Source organism: Oreochromis aureus, linkage group 10, assembly GCF_013358895.1.
Source record: "Oreochromis aureus strain Israel breed Guangdong linkage group 10, ZZ_aureus, whole genome shotgun sequence".
NCBI classification, from domain to species: domain Eukaryota; kingdom Metazoa; phylum Chordata; class Actinopteri; order Cichliformes; family Cichlidae; genus Oreochromis; species Oreochromis aureus.
Window position 1 is genome coordinate 33095286 of NC_052951.1, and position 23373 is coordinate 33118658.

Consider the following 23373-nt stretch of genomic DNA (forward strand, 5'->3'; position numbering starts at 1 on the left):
TTATTTAATTCCTTCAAAGTCAATAGATTGAGCTGACAGACAAGTGATAATAATGCTACATAGATCTATTTCAAACTATGTTTCTTATTGCCATTATTTGAATTGACAACATTGGAATTATAAATATTCCCATACTTTGGACCTCTGACTTCTTCTTCAAATGAGGTTAAATTAAAATGAAAACTGCTTAAAATTCTACTGATTTTGTTTTTTATTGGCAACATTTAGGAAATAATACTGGTATAAGCGAAGTGGATGGTTGCTTGTCTCTGTGCGTAAACCCTGTGACAGGCTGTTGACCTGTCCAGGGTGTACCTGACCTCTCGCACTATGGTAGCTGGGATAGGTTCTCCCCGCCCCGTGATCCTGGTAAGGATAAACAGATCCAAATATCGTGTCACATTTGACGATTGACCTCACTTTTACATTTCACATCTATCTTTTTCCAAGTTTAATGTATACAAGTATGTACACAGATTAAGTAACAGTGTGTTTCTGATTGAGTGGTTACAGCACTCAGTAAAACAAACTGAAGCTAATGAGCTGACATGATCTGATCAGCTATTAACCTTCTGATCCATCTGCTCCGTTTAATAGTTAAAAGCAGGTAACATATGTAGATAGCGTAGTGGTAACACCACAGGCCTTTGGAACTTCAGGTCTTGGGGTTCTGTTGACTGTGATGGAAGAGTGCTTTTGAACTTCAAAATTCAATTTGATAATTTTTAGAATACTTGGTGTTTTTATCTTCTGTGTCATCACGAGGACCTGAATAAAAAACACTGACCTGCTGAAATGAAGATGACAAGGGATTGTTTGAAAAAGGACATCATGTCAGAGTGCATGATGTGTTTATATCCTGTTCAGAGACACTATAAGCTAAACACAAAGCTTTGGAAAGTGAAAGCTCAGCAGTTTGTGCTGGATAGCAGCAGGTACCTAACATGCTCGAGTTTTCACTTTAATCAATTAACTGAATTCATCACAACAAAAGAACACACTTTTTTGCCTCACGTTGTCACATTTTGCATTTTTATTTCTTGGAAAATTAATTTTATCCATTTCTCAGCACTTCATTTGACAGCAGTTGGTTTTCAGAGAGAGGACAGCTGTGGCTCTCCTCTGAAGCAGGGAGCGAGGTGGGGTTGGGACTCAGACCTGAATAGCCGAGCCTGGCTCGACTAAACAAAGTCCAGCAGAGCAGTGTTCAGTTGCAGTAGTTCTGCAGGTCGAAGATGGTACAGGGTTTGTGACAGCATTCCTCCACAATGCCTCGCTTCACCATCATTTCCATCTGGTCTTTGAAGGTCACTTCATTCTCACCACCTTGCACCACAGCACCACCTGCCTTTGGAGGGAGGAAACCTGATGGGATGAAGAGCAGGTGAATGTTCAGATCTAAAAATTCTGGTCATTTATATTAAAGAATACATCCATCCATCCATCCATTCGCTTCCGCTTATCCTTTCCAGGGTCGCGGGGGGCGCTGGAGCCTATCCCAGCTGTCATAGGGCGAGAGGCGGGGTACACCCTGGACAGGTCGCCAGTCTGTCGCAGGGCCAACACACAGGGACAGACAACCATTCACGCACACATTCACACCTAGTGACAATTTGGATTATCCAATTAACCTATCCTCAAACTGCATGTCTTTGGACGGTGGGAGGAAGCCGGAGTACCGGAGGAACCCACGCAAACACGGGAGAACATGCAAACTCCACACAGAAAGACCCCGGCCTGATGGTGGAATTGAACTCAGGACCTTCTTGCTGTGCGGCAACAGTGCTAACCACCGTGCCACCGTGCTGCCCTTAAAGAATACATATCAAACATTATTAGAACATAAATTACTAATTCTAACACAAAGTGTTACAAAATCAGCGCCATTATATGATGCAGGTGTTGAGACAAATGGCAATAGATGTAAACTAATCATGTAGGGTCCATAAAGATATGGAAAATTACTATTACCATGTTTCCAACATGAAAGCTGATTTAAAGTGAACTCAGAGAAAGAAAAGCTGCCCTCAAATAGTTTGTCTAGTGTTTCTGTTCGTGGTTGGTGGTCTCACCAAGCAGAGGGTCCACATCTCTCCTGGGGTTGTAGAAGAAGCCTCTGTCCCCACAGACCAGGTACAGGGCGTCCACCAGGTGGGAGCCGCACAGGTGCTGTGGCCCACCGACGGCCTGGGAGCCCGGCCACGAAACCATCATTAAGACGAGCAGGGAGAAGGTCTGGAGCCAGAGCGCTGCCATGCTGGAAAAGAGCTGAACACAAAAGCACATTCACGTTAGCATCACAGTCACTGTCCTCACAACCAAACCTACAGCCAGCACTCACCTGCACAGACAGAGAGGAGGAGGTAACTCTGAGATGAAGGGCAGGAGCAGCTGGGCTGTGTGAGGCAGAACCAAGAGCCTTCTCTCCATTTATACTCCACCAGCACCACCTGGACACACCCCCTGTTCCACGTGTTTCCGTGGAACCTATTTCACCTACATTGTGGGGACTTGTGTGCGATTACGGATTATGGGGACTCTGCAAAAATACCCTTAATATGATTTATTAAACCTGAGGTGAAAGATTTGGTTTAAGTTTCAGGAAATTGAACGTTAGTCAATGAACAGCCCTGTGAAGAGATGGCGAGACGAATGTGTGTGTGTGTGTGTGTGTGTGTGTGTGTGTGTGTGTGTGTGTGTGTGTGTGTGTGTGTGTGTGTGTGTGGACAAACAGATGCGCTGCCATCAGCACATATTAAGTGCCAGTGTGTTTCTGATTGACTGGTTACAGCACTTAGTAAAACAAACTGAAGCTAATGAGCCGACATGATCTGATCAGCTATTAACCTTCTGCTCCATCTGCTCAGCTCATTAGTTTAAAGCAGATAACAGTCGTAGAAATCATTTTTATTCAGCTTTTTTACAAGATGTGTTCACATAATGCAGCATCTCCTATCCTCCATCACGCCTGACGTTAACAGACATGAAAACTGAAAATAAGTCCAAGCTGTCTTTTCGTCAAAGAGCTGATATTTGTGATCAAATGTGTGGACTGAACGTTTGTAAAAAGAAATCAGGATGTGCAGCAGAGCTCAGAGTGAAGCGAAACATGTCAGCAGATTTCAAAGTATTTCAAACTCAGTCGTGTAACTGTAAAGAAGTTTAATTACACATGTAATTCCTGACAGAGCTCAGAAGATCAGAAAAAAGAAAAAAGAAGATCGGAAAAAAGCACAATTTCAATAGTAAGTCTCAGTTTTTTGGTTGTGATAAAAAAAAAAAAAAACTGCTAAAATGTCCTGTAGTTATAAAACTGAAATTTTTGTTAATAAAAAGAAAATTTCAGATTTATTTATTTATTTATTTTTAATGTGGACAGATTGTATAAAAGTACTATTTCTATAGCACATTGGGTTTTTTTATTACTTACTTACAGGTGGGTTCTTTATCAGCTGGAAAAACTGTAAAACTCATGAATATGAAGTTTAAAACTCATGCCCTTCATCACATTGTTCAAAGTCATTCAATGAGGTGGCTTAGAGTCTTTGGTGGGCCAATTCTGGCCCCCGGGCCTTATGTTTGACAACCCTGAACTACGCAGACAGCATGAAACACAAAGACAAAAGCATGACTGTCCTGATGTTACAAATAGTTTATTGTAGTTATGAGTCTAAGATGACTTCAGCTCTAGTTCAAGTTTGTATTTTTCAGTCACGCAGTGAGAAAGAGCCCGACTGCACAAAAACCCAGAGCCTCATCAAACCATCTGCCATCCAAAGAGTGCTTAATGGGTGTCAGAGGTGTGCTGACAGAGCTCTTGTTCCAGCTTGTTAGTCTCTTAAAGAAGCTGCTCAACTGACCGAGAAAGAGCGTTACCATGACGAGCTGTCCATGACGAAGGAGGACGCGTGTTTCAGACAACTTTGTGTTTTCTCATCTGCATCTGCTCCACCAATGAACCAGAAACCAGAGCCGCTGTCACCCCACAACCAAACTATAAAAACATTTTCTGTCAAAGCTGCACAATCGATGTAAATTCACTCCATTAAATACTGAATACTACAGCTCAACTTTTATCGTTTCTGCTCTTGATTTTCTTTTCGAATTTTGTTTTAATTCATATGTTGCATTCATTAGAGATACTAGAAATGGGTGTGAAGAAGATGCATTATATTTATGATAAAGTACTGAATATATTCTGGAAATGAGAACAAACTCTCCACTCTCTGTTTCTCTGTCTCACAGTTTTACATTTTCTTACAAAGCAATAAAAAAATCAATGTCTATATTTAACAAATGAGGCAGTCTACTATGGACAACAGTATCATTTACATGTATTCCAGTTACTGACAGATGAGTGTGCAGATACATTTACCAATGTAGTTTTAACTGGTAGATGTCGGATGATTATTGTAGAGCTGTTTCATTATTTTCTGTTGTAATGTTTTCTGTAGTAGATTGTGATAGATTAAACAAAAATAACAATTGAGTCATGTGTAAAATGTAAATCAGATAAGAATACAGACATTTACAAATAACGCAGGTCTGCAACCAAAAAACTCCATGAGATTTTTTGACTGTTTCTTATAGATTTTTATCACTGAAATCAGGAAAAATGTTTAAAAATTCCATCTTATCAGGTTTTCTTGCAAAACTCATGTTTTTAGTTTAATTAAACGTACAATTTCCCTTGGTAAACTGAAACCTGGTATCCTGTACTTGAGTCAAAAAACATATCCAACAATAATTTCTTACATTAATTCAACATTTCTAAGAGTGAGGCTCAAGAGAAATACAAATCGAAAATGCAAGGAGGTTTATTTTGTTCATAGTGAAAGGTAAGGAATCTCAGAGAAATTTGGCATACTTAATTGTAATAAAATATTGATTTTTTTCATCACTGTTGTGCTTTTTTTAATGTGAACTTCTCATGTTTTGCAAAAAAACTGTACGTAATGGAGGGAAATGGAGATCATTTTTTGGATTCAGCACCCTAAAAAACATATAATTTACCAAAAATATTGCATGCAGCACAGTTTTTTTAAATATTATATTTAAAGTGATAAGATAAGACTTTATTGATCCCACTGTGGGGAAATGTGTGTGTTACCTCAGCTCAGGTACAGATAGCAAAAGGAAAATTCAAAAAAATACAAATAAAACACAAAAAAATACAAAATAAATAACATAATACACTACATACAATGGTAGCAAACACAGTATGTGATTATGGATACAGGGTTGTGGAAATATGCAAGAAATAAATGTAACTTTTTTAACATCACTATTACTATCACTATGCTTATTTTGGAGCACAGGATGTGGAAGTCAAATGGTTTGCTCTTTTATTCTTTCTTTCTTGCTTGCTTTTTGCTCAATAACTGACCACATGATGGTGCCATTGTCCCATCATACTGTAAGTACAGAATATGGCTGTGAACTGGAAAAAGATGGAGGCAAAAGAGAGATTTTAGTGCCTAACGTGAATCTACTGGAAAGTAGAAGCTGAAGAGAATGGAGGAAGTAAGTAAAGTGTCGGGAAAACCAGAACAGGAGACTGACATCAATAAAGATAACTCGTTATTTCTACCTACAGGCACTGACAGTTAATGATAACAGGACAGTTAATGATAGCTCAGCTTAAAAGTCTCTGCAATACTAATTCTACACATAACACATAACTTTCAGGATCTTCCATTTACTGATCACTACTGTGTCTTAAGATTTTATTTGAATTTGGATTTAAAGAGTGGTTTAAAAAGTGACTTGAGTGTTTTAGTTATTTTAAGTGAACCAAACAATTCCTAGAAATGCCTAGAAAATTCCTACATGACAGGTTTTTATTAATCATTCATAAAAGATGAACTAACTCGATCTTATGCTGTAAAACTGTGATAATTGTCAGCAGGAGAAAAAAGCTGTCTATTGTTTGTTTACATTTCCTGCACAGATTTGATTCCTATTTTTTCTCTTGTTGATCCATGTACATGGACATATGTAATATTAACATTTGAACAGATTCATGTTTTTATAACTATATAAAACTATATTTTTTAGAACTGAATATACAGTGATTTTTCCATTGTATATAAGAGGTAGCTGATACTTTATTATTTATATTTAAAAGTAGTCATTGGTTGTTGTTATTAATGTTCCTGTGATATGATCTGAATGGATTCTTTGCCAACAAAGTAATCAAATACCATCACTGAGGTGGTACAAATCTGGGTTTAATGACACATGACATTCAAACATCTTTTCAAAGAAACCATTCTCTACTTGGATCAAGAAGAACAAGAAAAGTACATGTATGAAAAGCCAAGACGTTAAAGACATTCTTGTAGTGGGGCGATGGTGCAAAACACCACGACTGTACTGGCCTTGTTGTGGTTGTGAAAAACTATGCTGAAACCATACGTTCGGAGTGATTGTGATGAATAGAATCAACTTTCTTGGATTTCTTTACCTCGATGATTGAGCGTGCATCAAGACAGAGCTCTACTGTAATTTCCTTTTTGTATGCCTTCTGCTCTAGAGCCATATGTTCAATATATCACGTGTTATTGGTTTGGGTTTTGGGACTGAGGAAATATTTAAACATGTGAGTTGGAGCAGAAAAATGTCTGAAAGACTTTTTTTATCAGATTAATTTTGGAAAGAGAAACTAACTCAAACCCATTTTTATTACTGTGTATTATTACATGTATGTAATCCAGATATAGATGAAAATATAAAAAACATTTCAACATTGTAATCTGTTGCCTTGTAACATCACCAATTGTAAGAAGAAGGGAAAAAGAAAAACCTTGCTATAAATTGTATGTGCGATTTAACATATACCAGTATTGACAGTTATATTAGACTGACATTATAACATAAGCCCCCCAAAAAATTCTAAGTCAGCAGTTTTAGAAACACACGATTAAATAGAAGGAAACACGCACACACAAAACCCTGAACCAATCTAATCTGTTTTACTTCTGAAGTGTGAGCTCCAAACAGGACGTTATAGAGCTGTCCCATTGGTCACATGGTGAAAAGCAGGTGACCACTGAAGGTGGTGTGGTGACCTTCACTGTCACGTACCCTTGCATCAGCAGAAAGACGTAAAAAAATGTGATCTCCAGCTTCTAGAAGCAGTGAGGCTCCATTAGAGGAAGTCCAAAAATGGGATGGCTGAAGTTCAAGTATAATAAAAATTCGCTCGCCATTCTTGAACAACGCAACCCGAGTCATAATGTCTGCACGTCCATATACATGGCACTCAAAGTGGTAGGCTCCTCTCACTGGTGCAGTGAAAATACCTGTGGGACATTTGTTTTTGTTAAATGGAAAATCAGCTGTTAGAACATCTGGAACATCAGCCTGACATCAACATAGCTGAGAAAAGACATTCAGTGTTGTTACCTGTGTGTTTGTTGTAGGCATTTCCAATGTTTATGAAAACCTGTTTAAATATCAGAGTAGTATCTATGTTAAAGGGTCCAATGTTTCCAGTGCTTTTATCCAACAAAGAAGTCGAGAAAGCCACTTGTTTATCTGAGAGAGAGAGAACTGTCATCATTTCACACTTTTTTGTTTGTTTGTTTGTTTTTTAAACCTCATTTAAAAACTTAGTTTACTGTAATTCTCTAATTACCCATCTCATCCCAAATTTCATGATTCAACAATAAGAAAGAGGCAACAACTGCATTTGTGGGAGATTACCAAGAAGAAAACCACTGCTGACCCGAAAGAGCACAAAGGGTCATGTCTCATTTGCCAAAAACATGTTGATGATCCCAGAGACTTTTATGGAAAATATTCTCTGGACTGATGAGGCAAAAACTGAACTTTTTTGAAGGTTTTAGTCCCGTTACATCTGGCATAAAACTAACACCAGATTTCACACAAAAAAACATCATACCAACAGTCAAACTTGGTGGGGGCAGTGTTATGGTCTGGGGCTGCTTTGCTGCTTCAGGACCTGGATAGAAGGTTTGGATAGCTTTTGTTTTTTTTAAAAAGCAGGTTTTGGGTTGGCCTAAATCTGGACTCAAATCAGATCCAGATATGGCGTCCATGCTGAAAAACCCTCCAGTGTGTTTGAAATAAAACAATTCTGCAATGAAGAAAGGCCAAAAATTCCTCTACAGTGAAAGACTCATTGCCAGTTATTGCAAATACTTGATAACTGGTTACTGCAAATACAGAGTAACTTCATATGGCAAGGGTGGCATAACCAGTTATTAGGTTTTGGAGGCAATTACTTTGGATAGCGTTTGTCCCGTAATAAACAAAATCCTTACTTAAAAACATACTGTTTGTATTTATTTAGGTTATGTTTGTCCAATATTATAATTTGTTTGATGATCTGAATCATTTAAGATTCATTCAAATATGCAAAAACTAATAACCTTTAGGCGTTGTCCACAAATTTTGATAGGGTTGAGGTTCCAGAAGCTTAGCTTTATTTCAAAACCAGCTTTGATGTGCTTTTGTGATCATTGTCCTGTTGGAATGCCCAAGTGGTTGGTACAGTGTTATTAGGTTTAAAAGTTTATCTTTATTTGCCAAACATACCCTTTGTCATTGTAGCCAAATAACTGCACTTTTGTCTTGATCACATTCAGCTTGTCTGGCTTGACATTAGGTGTCAATTTTGGAGCAGAGGCTTCTTTCTTGGTTGGCACCCTCTCAGTGCATGGCAATGCAAAACTCATTTCACTGTGATGCTGCTAGCAATTTCTAGTTTATCACAGGCTTGAGTCTTGTTGGTTCCTGGGTTGCTCCTAACCAGTTTCCTCTGATCTGAATAACTTGTACTTATTGCAATTTGCAGGTTTTTTTTTTTTTTTTAATGGCTCCAAGGGACCTCCCTTGGATGGATGGAGAACTGTGTAAATCTACAGTTCTCCATCCTAGATCTTTGTCTGTCATAAAAGTGCTATGAAACACATGTTTTTATGCTGACAATGCACATATTATAGCCAATATACTTTTTACCTTTTTGTTAAAGATGTTCAAACCTGAATTAATTAAATTTAAAATTACCACTCAATTAGATTACCGTAAACATCATGTTGATTGTATAGAAACATTTTTGAACTATTTTATTCATATATCTGGATTGGGGTTAGTACTCCTAGAGATATATGTCCTAAAAATCATATCTTTGCATAAACTGCTCTTTTGTTGATTCCCCATCATTTTGCAATACCAAGTGGCAAAACAATGTGCTTTACTGTTACTGTTTGTATTTAGAATAGAGATTTTTAAATTACTGCAGTTTATTGGGAGATTATGACTTAGGGGATTTTGTCCAAATACTGAAGTAAAATTGTACAAAAGAAGAAGGTTTACCCTGCAAAATATATGTTGGATTATATTTCCACAGAACAGATTTCACTATGCACTATCCACAACTGCTTCTCATTAAACTGGAATTCCAAAGAGTAGATGTTCCTGAGAATTTAAAAGTTCTTTGGTTAGTCTTCAGGTTCTCCATGGGCATGAACCAAACATTTTCAAACACGGTGATGCGACCAACTTGATAGATTTAAAGTACTATTACTCGAATCCATGACTGAACTATAACCACATTTGAGTAGCACATATCTGTGGGCACTACAGCACAAATGGAACTAAAATGTACAGATATTGGTGTTTGTTTTTAAAAGGGTTTGAAAAATCTAGACATACACATTCTTTTCAGTTCCTTATCTTGACACAGGTAAGATCTTTGTTGTTTCAGTATTCTTTTTATGTCAATAAAAAAAACACCTGAGAAATAGAACTTTATGGTTTGCAGTGTTGGTCAAGCTACTTGAAAAAAGTAATCAGTTACTAATTACTGATTACTTCCCCGAAAAAGTAATCCCGTTACTTTACTGATTACTTATTTTCAAAAGTAATTAATTACTTAGTTACTTAGTTAGTTACTTTTTAAAAAGACGATTTACAACCTGAATAGGTGATAAAGCGATAGATCTTTCAGCCCAATTCTACTTTTTCTGCATAATCCATCATACAAAATGTAATCAAATGGAAACGTCTCTTTTTAAAACTTTAAACTTTAAATCTTTTAACATTATGCATCAAGCAAAAACTTAATTATATGCAACATTCTCTGACTGGAAGAAATTTGTTTAACAATTAAACCTATTTTCTGCACATTCCAGCATATAAAATAAAATATGTTTTTGTGTTTACACTCACTCTTTCAAATAGATGAAAGTAAAACACAGCAGAAAATAAATAAAATCAAAGACTCAGCGGTCCTGTTGCTCTATTTTCACCTGTAAAGCAGGACTGGGGTAGGCGGAGGTTTACCCTGGTGCAGGTGTGCTGCAGCGGTCAGTGGAAGAATCCGCGAGTTTCTCTGTGAATTTCCCATTACAGTCGTAGCGCACTCGCTGCTTGCTTGGAAGTTTAGGGGTTTTTGTCGCTGTAAAAAGAAGTTTTCTTCCCACGCACAACGGACACTAATGTTTTTGTCACTTTTTATGGAATCAAACTCAAAATAAGGTCAGTACTTCCACGCTTTGAACGCTGCATGCTCATACTCTCTCCCGCACTTGATATATTATGATCTGCAGACAGCTGTTGTCACGAACGTCGCACTCGCTTACGTCACTGTCATGAGACAAAAAATCACGGTTTTAGTAACGCAGCGTTCCTACGTGAAAGTAACGGTAATCTAATTACCGTTTTTGCAATAGTAATCCCTTACATTACTCGTTACTTGAAAAAAGTAATCAGATTACAGTAACGCGTTACAAGTAACGCGTTACTGCCCATCTCTGATGGTTTGTAATTAAACATGTCATGAAAATCCACTGTTACCTTTTTACAGAAAAGATCAGACTCATGATGACTTGCACACAGTACCTTGTAACTGTTGCTTCAACTGGTCAATCTCAGTTTTCTGCCTGTCCAGCTCAGTCTCGTGTCTGTCCAGCTCTTTCAGCTTTGTTAAATGATCTAAAAGTGTAAAGATAATCTTCTGAGTTTTATTTCGCTGCACAGCCTTTTTTAAAACATGTTTTTGTAAGGTTTTGAGCTAAATGTGGATAAATGTTGCTGTTAATTTCAGCATGTTTCACTTTACAAACGGAGCCCCATATGACATTGGTAATTTTGTAAGACAACATTGGATCATATGGAAGGTTTCCTGTTATTTCTCTCACTACCTGATGCGATACTGTACCTTGATTCTCTTTCTGTAGGTTCGCGATCTGTTCTTTCTGTACAGCCACTGAGACGGTCAGCTCTCTGAGCACAGCATGGAGGTCCTGTGGACAGGGTTGTTGGTTTGAAATCTGCTGCTCAACAATTTCATTATCTGCCTCTGTCTGATTTGTGGAAACAGAGCAGACCAGAAGAAACAGCGAGAAAAACACCACGATCTCCATTCTGTCAGTGAAAACTCAACAGTATCTGTGTCATCTGCAGACCTGACTGACTTTTATATTACACAGTTATGGTTATGGAGTAATGATTTCATTGGTTTCAGAGATTCTTTTATAACTGAGGACATAAGTAATCTTAGTGAATGAATCATTAATCTTTATGACTTTCAGTCACAAAGACACAAACAAGTGACTATCAGTGATCGTCTGCTGACAGTAAATTGTGTCAGGACGTGCTGGTTTAGTTCATAAGAGCAGTGTAAAGAATGAGAGAAAACACTTTACATTTTCAGTCACTACATTTGTTTTGGTACCAATGAACATCCTGGAACACCACAACACTCGTACCATGTGAAGATTAGATCCACGTGCGCCCTCACACCACCTGAGCGAGCTTTATAATGCACAGTAAAAAGAGGCATGGAGGAAATACGTGTCTTTGATGTTAATGATGCAGTGATAATCCAAAGTACAGCTGATAATGATGTGAGATCTTTGCTTTGACTGTAAATACTAAATGTGTCAGTAGTAGATGCACTTATCATTATTAGATTTTATAAATATGGTTTTCATAACAGTCAGTGTACAGGTGCTGTCATAGCCTGTTTGCGTGCGTTGTGTGTTTTTGTATTGCACAAGTAGATTTAATGGGTCTTGAAGTAAACCTGATGATCTTGGAGTGTGATAGGATGCCTCAAATTGTTCTTTATGTAAAAGCTGGATGACAATGAATTAGATTTAATTTGTAGTCTGGAATTGTTGTTTTGCTGATATTGCAATAAAAGTTCAGGAGAGAAGACTCAGAGGTGTTGCTGCTGTGATGCTGAAACCTGCTGTAGGATTGGGTTTTCTGCTTAGTTTGAACTTCTTATTAATGCAAGTCTGATCCCATAGCATAGGATCAGATTTGATCCTATGCTATGGGATCCCTATGGCTGTGGCTCAGGAGGTAGAGCAGCTCATCTACTGATTGGAAGGTTGGTGGTTTGATCCCTGGCTCCCCCAGTCTCCATGCCAAACATCCTTGGGCAAGATACTAACCCCAAGTTGCTTTCTGATGCATCCATCGGAGTGTGAATGTTAGTTAGAAAAGACTTAAAAAGCATAGAAAACAGTGCTTGGGTGAATGTGGCATGTTGTATAAAGCACTTTGAATCCTCCTGGGGAGAGAAAAGCACGATATAAGAATCACTCCATTTACCATCCATAACAGCCATATAGAGTAGAATAATCCTTTAATTGTCCCACAAGGGGAAATTTGGGTGTAACAGCAGCCAGAAAGACACATATACAAACAAACAGTACACAGGACACAGAACAGAAACATACACAATTTTTCTTACATATTTACATTAAGGACAATGGTTACTATAAACAGAGTACTGTACAGTTATTAAATTAAATATAAATAACTACAGATAAGAGGCAAACCAGGTTGTAGTGTGAATCAGTTGATTAACTTATTGCAGTTACAGCACTGATGAAAACATCTATGATTGTTGGGAGCAGTTCTGATTGTACAGTCTGACAGCTGCAGGGAGGAAGGACCTGCGGAAACGCTCCTTCATGCATCTAGGATGCAGCAGTCTGTCACTGAAGGAGCTCTGCAGTTCAGCAACATTTCCATGCATGGGGTGGGAGACTCTGTCCATCAGAGATGTTATTTTGGCCAGAGTCCTTCTGTCTCCCACCTCCTGCACTGGGTCCAGGGTGCATCCCAGAACAGAGCTGGCCTTCCTTATGAGTTTATCCAACCTCTTCCTCTCAGCTGCCGATAAACTGCTGCTCCAACATACAACACTGTAAAAAATGACAGATGCCACCACAGAGTCATAGAAGGTCTTTAAAAGCGCTCCCTGTACTCCAAATGACCTCAGCCGCCTCAGCAGGTAGAGTCTGCTCTGACCCTTCCTGTAAAGAGCATCAGTGTTGTGGTTCCAGTCCAGTTTATTATTCAGGTGAACACCCAGGTACCTATAAGAGTCCACTATCTCAATGTCCACTCCCTGGATGTTCACCGGTGTCAGTGTGGTGGGTCTGCGTCTTCGGAAGTCCACCACCAACTCCTTGGTTTTCCCGGCGTTGATCAGCAGGTGGTTCTCCTGACACCAGTCCACAAAGTCTGTACTCTGAGTCGTCCTCACCTGTGATGAGGCCGACTATGGCAGAGTCGTCAGAGAACTTCTGTAGGTGGCAGCGTGGGGAGTTGATGGAGAAGTCTGCAGTGTAGAGGGTGAAGAGGAACGGTGCCAGCACAGTTCCCTGTGGGGCCCCCGTCCCTGTATCCTCACATACTGTGGGCATCCTGTGAGGTAGTCCAGTATCCACTGGGACATGTGGTGGTCCACTCCCGATAGCTCCAGCTTGTCTCTCAGAAGTCGTGGCTGGATGGTGTTGAAAGCACTGGAGAAATCAAAGAACATGATCCTCACAGTGCTTCCAGGCTTCTCCAGGTGAGTCAGAGCTCGGTGCAGGAGGTAGATGATGGCGTCCTCCACCCCAATGCCAGGCTGGTAAGCAAACTGGAGCGGATCCAATGAAGACCTCACCAGGGGGCGCAGATGGTTTAGAACCAACCTCTCGAGGGTCTTCATCAGATGCGAAGTCAGGGCTACCGGCCTGTAGCTGCTGAGGTCCTTGGGATGGGAGGTCTTTGGTACCGGTACCACACAGGAGGTCTTCCACAGCTGTGGTACTTTCCCCAGTGACAGGCTCAGGTTGAACAGATAACCTATGCCACACAGTTCATCTGCGCAACATCTCAGGAACCTGGAGCTGACGCCATCTGGACCTGCAGCCTTCCGCACCTTAATCTTGCGAAGCTCATTCCTCACTTGAAGTGCTGAGATAGAAAGAGTGGATTTTGGGGGAGGGGTGTGTATGTAGGAGTCCACAGAAGCCGGGGGTGGGTGTAATGACTGGGAGCTGGGAGGTGTGAAGCTGAGAGGTGTGAAGTCCTGAGATGAAGGACAGGCAGTCCCTGAAGATGAAGGAGATTGCAGCAGGGGGGACGATGCTGTGGGAGGGGTGGGTGGTTGATCAAACCTATTAAAATATTTATTTAGGTCATTCACCCACCCCAAGTCTCCTGCAGCCTGGGGGGTTGGTTTTTGTCCTGAGATTGTCTTCAGGCTGTTCCAAACCCCTCTGATGTTTAAAAGACTGCTACCCTGCCACTTTAAGCATTTAGTACAGCCTCACAAAGCTAAACATTTTATTAAAGAGGACAGTTTATGGACTTCCATTGGCTTAAAAGAGCAGTAGAGCTGAATATCATCAGCATAAAAGTGATGACACATCAGGGAACTGCCTAATTATAAGTCCTAGGGGTAACGTGTAAAGTAGAAAAAGAATAGGTCCCAGAACTGAACCCTGTGGGACCCCACATGTCAGGTCCGAGTGTGACATAAACTGATTTGCAAAGACACTAAAAGATCTGTTGGAAAGGTATGACTGAAACCACTCCAGAGCCAGACCGGACACACCGGCTATGTCCCGGAGCCTGTTAATCAGGATGGTATGGTCAACGGTGTCAAAGACAGATATTAAGTCCAGCAAAACCATGACTGTGGATGCTCCGGAGTCAGCTGACATCATAATGTCACTAGAGACCTTAATTAATGCGGTTTCTGTTGAGTGACACTTACGGAAACCAGACTGAAATTTGTCATAAATTTCATGTTTTTCTAAAAAAGCAGTAAGTTGATCTGCAACTGCTTTTTCCTGAATTTTTGACAGTAATGGGAGCTTAGAGATAGGCCTATAATTCTTAAGCTGTGTTGAATCCAAACTGCTCTTTTTTAATATAGGCTCAACAACAGCATGCTTACAGAACCTAGGGACCACCCCTGTTAAAAGAGAGGCATTGCATAGTTCTACAATAGGGGGGCCAATGACAGAGAGAGCATTTTTAAACAGCACAGCAGGTATAATGTCATTTGGACAAGTGGTGATTTTCATTTTATCCAGCAGAAGTGAAAGGTCATGTATGGTCAATGGGTTAAACACTGACAGTAAATGAGGAGGAAGTGGACCAGAGACACAAACAGACGGTATTGAAGAACCAGTGCTCATACGGACATTATTAACTTTATCCACAACGAAGTTTAGAAAGTCATCACTCTCAGATATACAGGGAGTGCAGAATTATTAGGCAAATGAGTATTTTGTCCACATCATCCTCTTCATGCATGTTGTCTTACTCCAAGCTGTATAGGCTCGAAAGCCTACTACCAATTAAGCATATTAGGTGATGTGCATCTCTGTAATGAGAAGGGGTGTGGTCTAATGACATCAACACCCTATATCAGGTGTGCATAATTATTAGGCAACTTCCTTTCCTTTGGCAAAATGGGTCAAAAGAAGGACTTGACAGGCTCAGAAAAGTCAAAAATAGTGAGATATCTTGCAGAGGGATGCAGCAGTCTTAAAATTGCAAAGCTTCTGAAGCGTGATCATCAAACAATCAAGCGTTTCATTCAAAATAGTCAACAGGGTCGCAAGAAGCGTGTGGAAAACCAAGGCGCAAAATAACTGCCCATGAACTGAGAAAAGTCAAGCGTGCAGCTGCCAAGATGCCACTTGCCACCAGTTTGGCCATATTTCAGAGCTGCAACATCACTGGAGTGCCCAAAAGCACAAGGTGTGCAATACTCAGAGACATGGCCAAGGTAAGAAAGGCTGAAAGACGACCACCACTGAACAAGACACACAAGCTGAAACGTCAAGACTGGGCCAAGAAATATCTCAAGACTGATTTTTCTAAGGTTTTATGGACTGATGAAATGAGAGTGAGTCTTGATGGGCCAGATGGATGGGCCCGTGGCTGGATTGGTAAAGGGCAGAGAGCTCCAGTCCCACTCAGACGCCAGCAAGGTGGAGGTGGAGTACTGGTTTGGGCTGGTATCATCAAAGATGAGCTTGTGGGGCCTTTTCGGGTTGAGGATGGAGTCAAGCTCAACTCCCAGTCCTACTGCCAGTTTCTGGAAGACACCTTCTTCAAGCAGTGGTACAGGAAGAAGTCTGCATCCTTCAAGAAAAACATGATTTTCATGCAGGACAATGCTCCATCACACGCGCGTCCAAGTACTCCACAGCGTGGCTGGCAAGAAAGGGTATAAAGAAGAAAAAAACTAATGACATGGCCTCCTTGTTCACCTGATCTGAACCCCATTGAGAACCTGTGGTCCATCATCAAATGTGAGATTTACAAGGAGGGAAAACAGTACACCTCTCTGAACAGTGTCTGGGAGGCTGTGGTTGCTGCTGCACGCAATGTTGATGGTGAACAGATCAAAACACTGACAGAATCCATGGATGGCAGGCTTTTGAGTGTCCTTGCAAAGAAAGGTGGCTATATTGGTCGCTGATTTGTTTTTGTTTTGTTTTTGAATGTCAGAAATGTATATTTGTGAATGTGGAGATGTTATATTGGTTTCACTGGTAAAAATAAATAATTGAAATGGGTATATATTTGTTTTGTTAAGTTGCCTAATAATTATGCACAGTAATAGTCACCTGCACACACAGATATCCCCTAAAATAGCTAAAACTAAAAAACAAACTAAAAACTACTTCAAAAACATTCAGCTTTGATATTAATGAGTTTTTTGGGTTCATTGAGAACATGGTTGTTGTTCAATAATAAAATTATTCCTCAAAAATACAACTTGCCTAATAATTCTGCACTCCCTGTAGAGGACATGGGTACTGGGTGGTCCACAGGGGTAACAATAGAGTTTATGGTTTCAAACAGTACTTTAGAATTTCTCTTGTTTGATGAGATCAATTGAGAAAAATATCCTGATCTAGCTGATTTAATGGTTTCGTGCAGGGAAACCCAAAGTTCCCTAAGATGGAGCCTGTGAACTTCAAGTTTAGTTGATTTCCAAAGGCGTTCTGCTTTCCTACAGTCTTTTGACTTTCCTTATGTCATTATTTATCCACGAATGAGCTCTTTTTGGGGCAGCAATGACAGTTTTTAAAGGTGCCACCAGATTTAATATCTCCAAACAATGATTATTAAAACACTGCGTAGCAACATCAGCATCAGTGCAGCCCCTGATCACATGAGGATCCAATAAATCAGAAAACTTCAGGGCAACATCCTGATTTATGAACCGCTTATTGAACAAGAGATTGGATGGTGGTGTGTCCAGAGGGAAGCTAAGGTTAAAAATAACACAAGAATGGTCACTCACTTGTACATCCTTAACACAGAGATTAGTTATGTCTAAGCCAAGAGAAAACACGAGGTCCAAGGTGTGGCCTTTAATGTGAGCGGGACCAGAGACATGCTGAATAAAATTAAAAGAGTCTGTAATGGATAAAAAGTCAGAGGCCATGCTACAGCTAAGATCATCTACGTGCAGGTTGAAATTGCCGATCATCAAGATTTTCTCCAGTTTAATAATGGAGGATAAAAAGTCCGTGAAATCCTGGATAAAAACACCAGCGGGGCCGGGAGGGCGGTAGATTAAAACACAGTAAAATGAGTGTGACTCAAAGGAAGGGAAAGTCTCAGAATCCAAAGCTCTGCAGGAGAAACTGTCCCGGAAAACAGTGGCAAGTCCACCACCACGACGGTCCAAACGCAGAGTCCCGATGAAGTGACAGGCGACTGGGCAGAGCTGATTAAGATGAATAAATTCATTCTCCCGCTGCCAGGATTCCGTGAGAAACATAAAATCCAACCTGTTACGGATAAAAAAGTAATTCAGTACAAAGGATTTGTTGGCTATGGAGCGAGCGTTGAGGAGAGCGATCTGAAGCAGAGGTGACAGGCTGACGTCATCAAGAGCTGATTGACAGGGAACTGGCAGCAAACACCTAGAATGAGGACGTAAGCTGTGTCCCAATCCAGCGACTGCACGCTTTGTAGTACGCGCACTTCGCAGACTACGTACGATGGGTACTATGAAGTACGAGAAGTCTGGCCTTCGTTGCACTGCTCAGGATGCCTAGCAACCATGATACTAACCGCGAGAAACATTTCATACAGCATTGTTTGACAGAAATGAAGGAGAAAAAATGTTTTTTTGTGCGTTCATTTTTTTAAAGAGATAACTTTGATGTGATAAGTATCTGAGGCTGAGACCACGGGACTGTAAAACATGATTGTTGGGCTTCATTTCTGTACTGAACAGTCATTTTAATATTAGTTAGTAAATAACAATTAGCTAATGTTGTTCATGAGACTAAAGTCATCTCACTGTGGTAATGTAAATATAATATGGCCAATATTATATTTATGTCAGATTATTATGAGATATTACAGCAGTGAGCTTGAACTCTGTGTCAAATACTGAGCTTCAGTAAAGATTCAAGTTGCATTTATTTAAATTTCCTATCACCTTAAATCTTCACTCAAAGACAAGTATCTTTGACAGTGTATATATAGATGTATTATATATATATAAAACACCCAGCACGCCCCTGCGGGCGGTTTATCCTTCAAGCTCGGGTCCTCTACCAGAGGCCTGGGAGCTTGAGGGTCCTGCGCAGTATCTTAGCTGTTCCCAGGACTGCGCTCTTCTGGACAGAGATCTCCGATGTTGTTCCCGGGATCTGCTGGAGCCACTCGCCTAGCTTGGGAGTCACCGCACCTAGTGCTCCGATTACCACGGGGACCACCGTCACCTTCACCCTCCACATCCTCTCGAGCTCTATATATATATATATATATGTAAGAGTTGGAGAGGCAATCACGATCTCTGTCATCTTGCAATCGTACTTATTTGATTTCAATCCATTCAAAGGCTACAGATCAGTGTTTAGAACAGACATTTTGCACAAAGAAGCTAAATTTACTTACTTTAATTTACCATTAGCTAACTTTAACAGCTAAAGTTAGCCTATGCTAACATTAACAATAGAGGCTAAACTTTTTACGCATGTTAGCTGTTTTTTTCTGGCATATGCGGGAAAATAACTCAACATGTTTCTTTAACTAAATGCTGTATATTTACATGAGCACAGTCTTCCTCATGATCTGAAGCCCAGGCAAATGTGCTTTTATGGGAAAGGAAAAAAGAAGCAACAAGACTCATAACCACAGTAGTAATATACCTGTAGCTTTTTTGCCAACCACCTGCATCCCCTCACCCCCTCCCCTATCCCCCTGCGCGTTCATGTGAGGGTATGTGCGCGTGAACGGACTTTGCACGTGCTTGTGAGTTCAGGGGTCATATGTGTTTAACAGCGTTTTATTTAATGAAACCATTATGTGTTTTAATTAAGCTGTTTTAAAAGGATTGTATAGGTCTCAGAGTTCTGTTATTTAGACATAGATGATTTAATTTAACTAGTTTAGGGGTATTTTACTTTTCTTTAGTGCTCTGAAACACACAGAAGCTAACAGTTTTAAACAGAAAGTTTTTCCACCTACTAAAAAACACATATTCACACCTAGCCACACTATCACTGTATCAACCCCCAATGTTCCTTTAATGCAACTAGCCCTCTAATTATCTACTTGTCACAAACACCCTGTAACAGTAAGACTTGTTGATTACACATAGATGATTTAACTGCATTAGGAGCATTTCATTTTCTTTAGCGCTCTGAAACACACAGAGGCTAATAGTTTTTAAACAGAATACCACAAACAACAGGTATTCCTTTAGAAATAAACTGTGATACTTCTAAAAAAACCAAAAAAAACACATATTCTTTCCTCATCATTAGCCATGTCACCATTTTATTTCTGAATTTTCAGAATGATGATCCAAGCGGGACCCAGAGGCTGCTAGTTTTAATGCACCAGAATGCAAATATAAATAAAAGATGCCCAAGCACCAAAGCGCTCTAATGCAAGCCTCTGAACTGTATGTTAAGTGCATGAAGTGTACCTCTACCTCTACAGCTGAAAACAGTTTGTATCCAAACTTTGAGGATCTGCTAAATTGTTTTAATGGCACGTTTTGACAAACTGCAGATGATGAATTCCTCTTTATTGGAGAAACTGTCCCTAAGCTATCGTTGCTCATACTTACTGAGTTCCCTAGCTACTTCTTTACTATGGCAGCAAACCTTTTGAACAATAAAAGGTATGGTAGATTTAAAGAAACATCCTAATTGAAGCAAAGGCAAAAAATTGGAATGAATTTTATGTGACTGTTCATATTAAAGCCAACAACAAGTGAAAATCCAAAACCGGCTCCAATCCTTTGTATTACAGTTTTTTCTGAATGCTTAAACTCTAACTGTGATTCTTATAGCACAATTTCTAAAACTATAAATACTTATAGCAAAACCACTCACTGAGTTTGCAAAACTAAAAGCACAAACACTGCTTTGCACTCAGTTTGCCATTTTGTAACACACACTTTGCAAACCTGTAGCTACAATCCACTGCACAGCACTCTTTTTGCAGAACTGTAAACACAACTCACTGCTTTACACTCAATTTCCAAATGATCAACACACTCCTAGCAAAACTATACACATTTAAGGCCATTATTTACACTATTTTGCCAACTGTCTGGCACACTGTCACATGTGAAAACTGTGTTAGATAATTAGTTCACTTTGCAATCAGCCTACGCACTATAATACAGGTAAGCTGTGTGTGTGGAGTACAGTGGAGGGAGCAGGAAGAGTGAGAAGTAGAGGAGGCCGAGGAAGAGGACGTGGAGGTGAAGAAGTAGGATGAAGAGGTCGACAAGGACAAGGAGGAGCAAGAAGAGGACGAGGAGGGGGGAGAGGAAGGGTAAGAAGAGTAAGAAATAGAATTGCTGATGACATCAGAGCTACAATAGTGGACCATGTAATCAACCATGGAGTGACCCTGAGGGAAGCTGGCCAATGGGTTCAGCCTAACTCGAGCCGCTACACTGTAGCAAGCATCATAAGGACATTTTGAAATGAGAGTCGGTTAGTACAGTCACTTTGCACTAAGATTCGTAGCACTGCCATGCTAATGAGAAACACAACAATACCATAGATGTAAAAATACTGAAATTGTTACTTTACAGAATTGCTAGACGACCAGATGCTGGGAGCAGAGGAAGCATGTTCACTGCAGACCAAGAAACCCATACAGTCAATATGGCGATTGCAAATAATCCTATACTTGGAAATAAACACTTGTGTTTGTTTTGATGTGTGTGAATAAACACCAGTACTTGAAGTTTGGATCCCTCTATGCTTACGGATCTATGACAAAAGTATGAGCTCAATCTGACATAGCCTACCATGTGCACAGAGAAAGCAAAAGCCAGATGTGTTTTTTATTCATACCATTAGTGTGTAGTTGGTGCATTGTGTGCTTATTAATATGATGGCTTGTGTTTACTGTCTGATACAAAAATACCATTTTTACAAAGGTGTGGAGAGTTAAGCAAAGGTTATTCGCTTTTACAAGAAAACTACAATGTTTTGCTGATTGGGTGAAGAGTTTTCTTATTTGTGTGCAGAGTTTTGCAAAAATAGCCAATAGTTACAAAAAATGTGCTCAAGCCATCAGAAAAAACTGTAATGAGCTCTCTCTCTGTGTGTGTGTGTGTGAGTGTGTGTGTGTGCGTGTGTGAGTGTGTGTGAGTGTGCGTGTGTGAGTGTGTGTGAGTGTGTGTGTGTGTGTGTGTGTGTGTGTGTGAGTGTGTGTGAGTGTGTGTGTGTGAGTGTGAGTGAGTGTGTGTGTGTGTGTGTGTGTGTGTGTGTGTGTGTGAGTGTGTGTGTGTGCCCTCACAGAAGGAAGGCCACAGCAGGAGCTTTTCTCAAACACATTTCCAATCAGTTTATTTTTTACAAGAAGTGTGGCTCATACGATGGTATAAATGTATTCTTTGCGATACTATATAAATATGAAACTCTAAAGATTTTGAGTTCATGCACATTGTGAAACAAGAATCTAAATATTTTGTGTCACAATGATTTCTATAAAAACATGTTGTTTATGGGGATAATGTGACAAATCTTTTGTGGCCCTATTAATGATCACTGGTGATTGAAGAGGAAGCTGAACCCAGGCTCTGGACATTTTCATGACAAGTGACAGCGCAGACATCTACTAATGAGAGAACATGTTTATCATCATAAACACTGTGATATGAAGCATCGTTAAAGTGTCACTTCAGTAACGTTGACTCATGTTTTTAATAGATGACTTTAAAACACTAAACTCTAATTTCTGTGGTTTATTTTAAGCTTACAGAATATAACATGTGGTAAGACGATGAGTTTTACTTCTCACTGTCCGTGTTATGTGTATCTATTTATCATGTATGCTACTTTGCTCTGTGGACTGTAAAATGTTTCATTGTGTTCATAAAATAAACCAGACTTTCACCGTCTGAATCTTTTACTGTTTTTCTGCTTTTGTTCACTACAAGTTTGACAAACCCACAAACATCCAGAGTTAACTCACTAACAATGTGGAGCAGTCTCAGTGTATTTAGCTGCTTTTTCCCTAAAACACAACCAACTGAGAGAAACGCTTGTAGTCCTCACTTTGGTCATTTAGAACTGAGATTCTAAGTTGTAAGCAGGAATCTTATGCTCAGCCACAAACATGTTTCCCCACTTTCACAATGCTGAGGTGTCAAATCCACAACCCCCAACAGATGGTTTGTTACACGCGGGTGTGAAGGGCAAGCTTTACTCACACAGCCTCACACACAGTAGATTTTTAAAGTTTTTGGGTACAGCGGTTTAGCCACAGATGCAACTTCCACTGTTGATAAAGATCACTCCACCTGTTTATTTCTTAAGAAATTAAGCATCTTTATTAAGCTCCTATTTATAAATGTCTACACAATAATAGACACCGTGTGCTCTGTGACATTATAGTCTTCTACTGCTGCTTCCATTGGTTTGCATTTTAAACTCCCAACCTTTCAGGTTGTTATGAACGACTTATATTTCTAACATTTTGTGATATAAAAGTGAACCATGTGTTTTTTTATTTTCTGTGTGATGGAAGGACTTAAGACACGAGTTATTTAAACAATTCTAAATGAAAGTGTGATGGCCATAGTACTTTATG

General features: G+C 39.7%; 2 protein-coding genes across 2 annotated transcripts; both read right to left on the reverse strand.

Moving 5' to 3' along the window:
* Positions 1 to 1015: 1015 nt before the first annotated feature.
* Positions 1016 to 2389, reverse strand: ins (preproinsulin). Its single transcript, XM_031759490.2, has 3 exons — positions 2342 to 2389; positions 2073 to 2268; positions 1016 to 1365 (listed from the first exon to the last, which is right to left on the reverse strand). Exons 2-3 carry the CDS (start codon positions 2254 to 2256, stop codon positions 1208 to 1210), a joined length of 342 nt encoding a protein of 113 aa, XP_031615350.1. The 5' UTR covers positions 2257 to 2268; positions 2342 to 2389; the 3' UTR covers positions 1016 to 1207.
* Positions 2390 to 6214: 3825 nt separating this feature from the next.
* On the reverse strand, positions 6215 to 11449 carry LOC116335734 (complement C1q subcomponent subunit B-like). The gene is made up of 4 exons (XM_031759487.2): positions 11189 to 11449; positions 10870 to 10962; positions 7408 to 7539; positions 6215 to 7304 (listed from the first exon to the last, which is right to left on the reverse strand). The coding sequence occupies exons 1-4, from the start codon at positions 11391 to 11393 to the stop codon at positions 7027 to 7029; spliced, it is 708 nt and encodes a 235-aa protein (XP_031615347.2). The 5' UTR covers positions 11394 to 11449; the 3' UTR covers positions 6215 to 7026.
* Positions 11450 to 23373: the final 11924 nt, after the last annotated feature.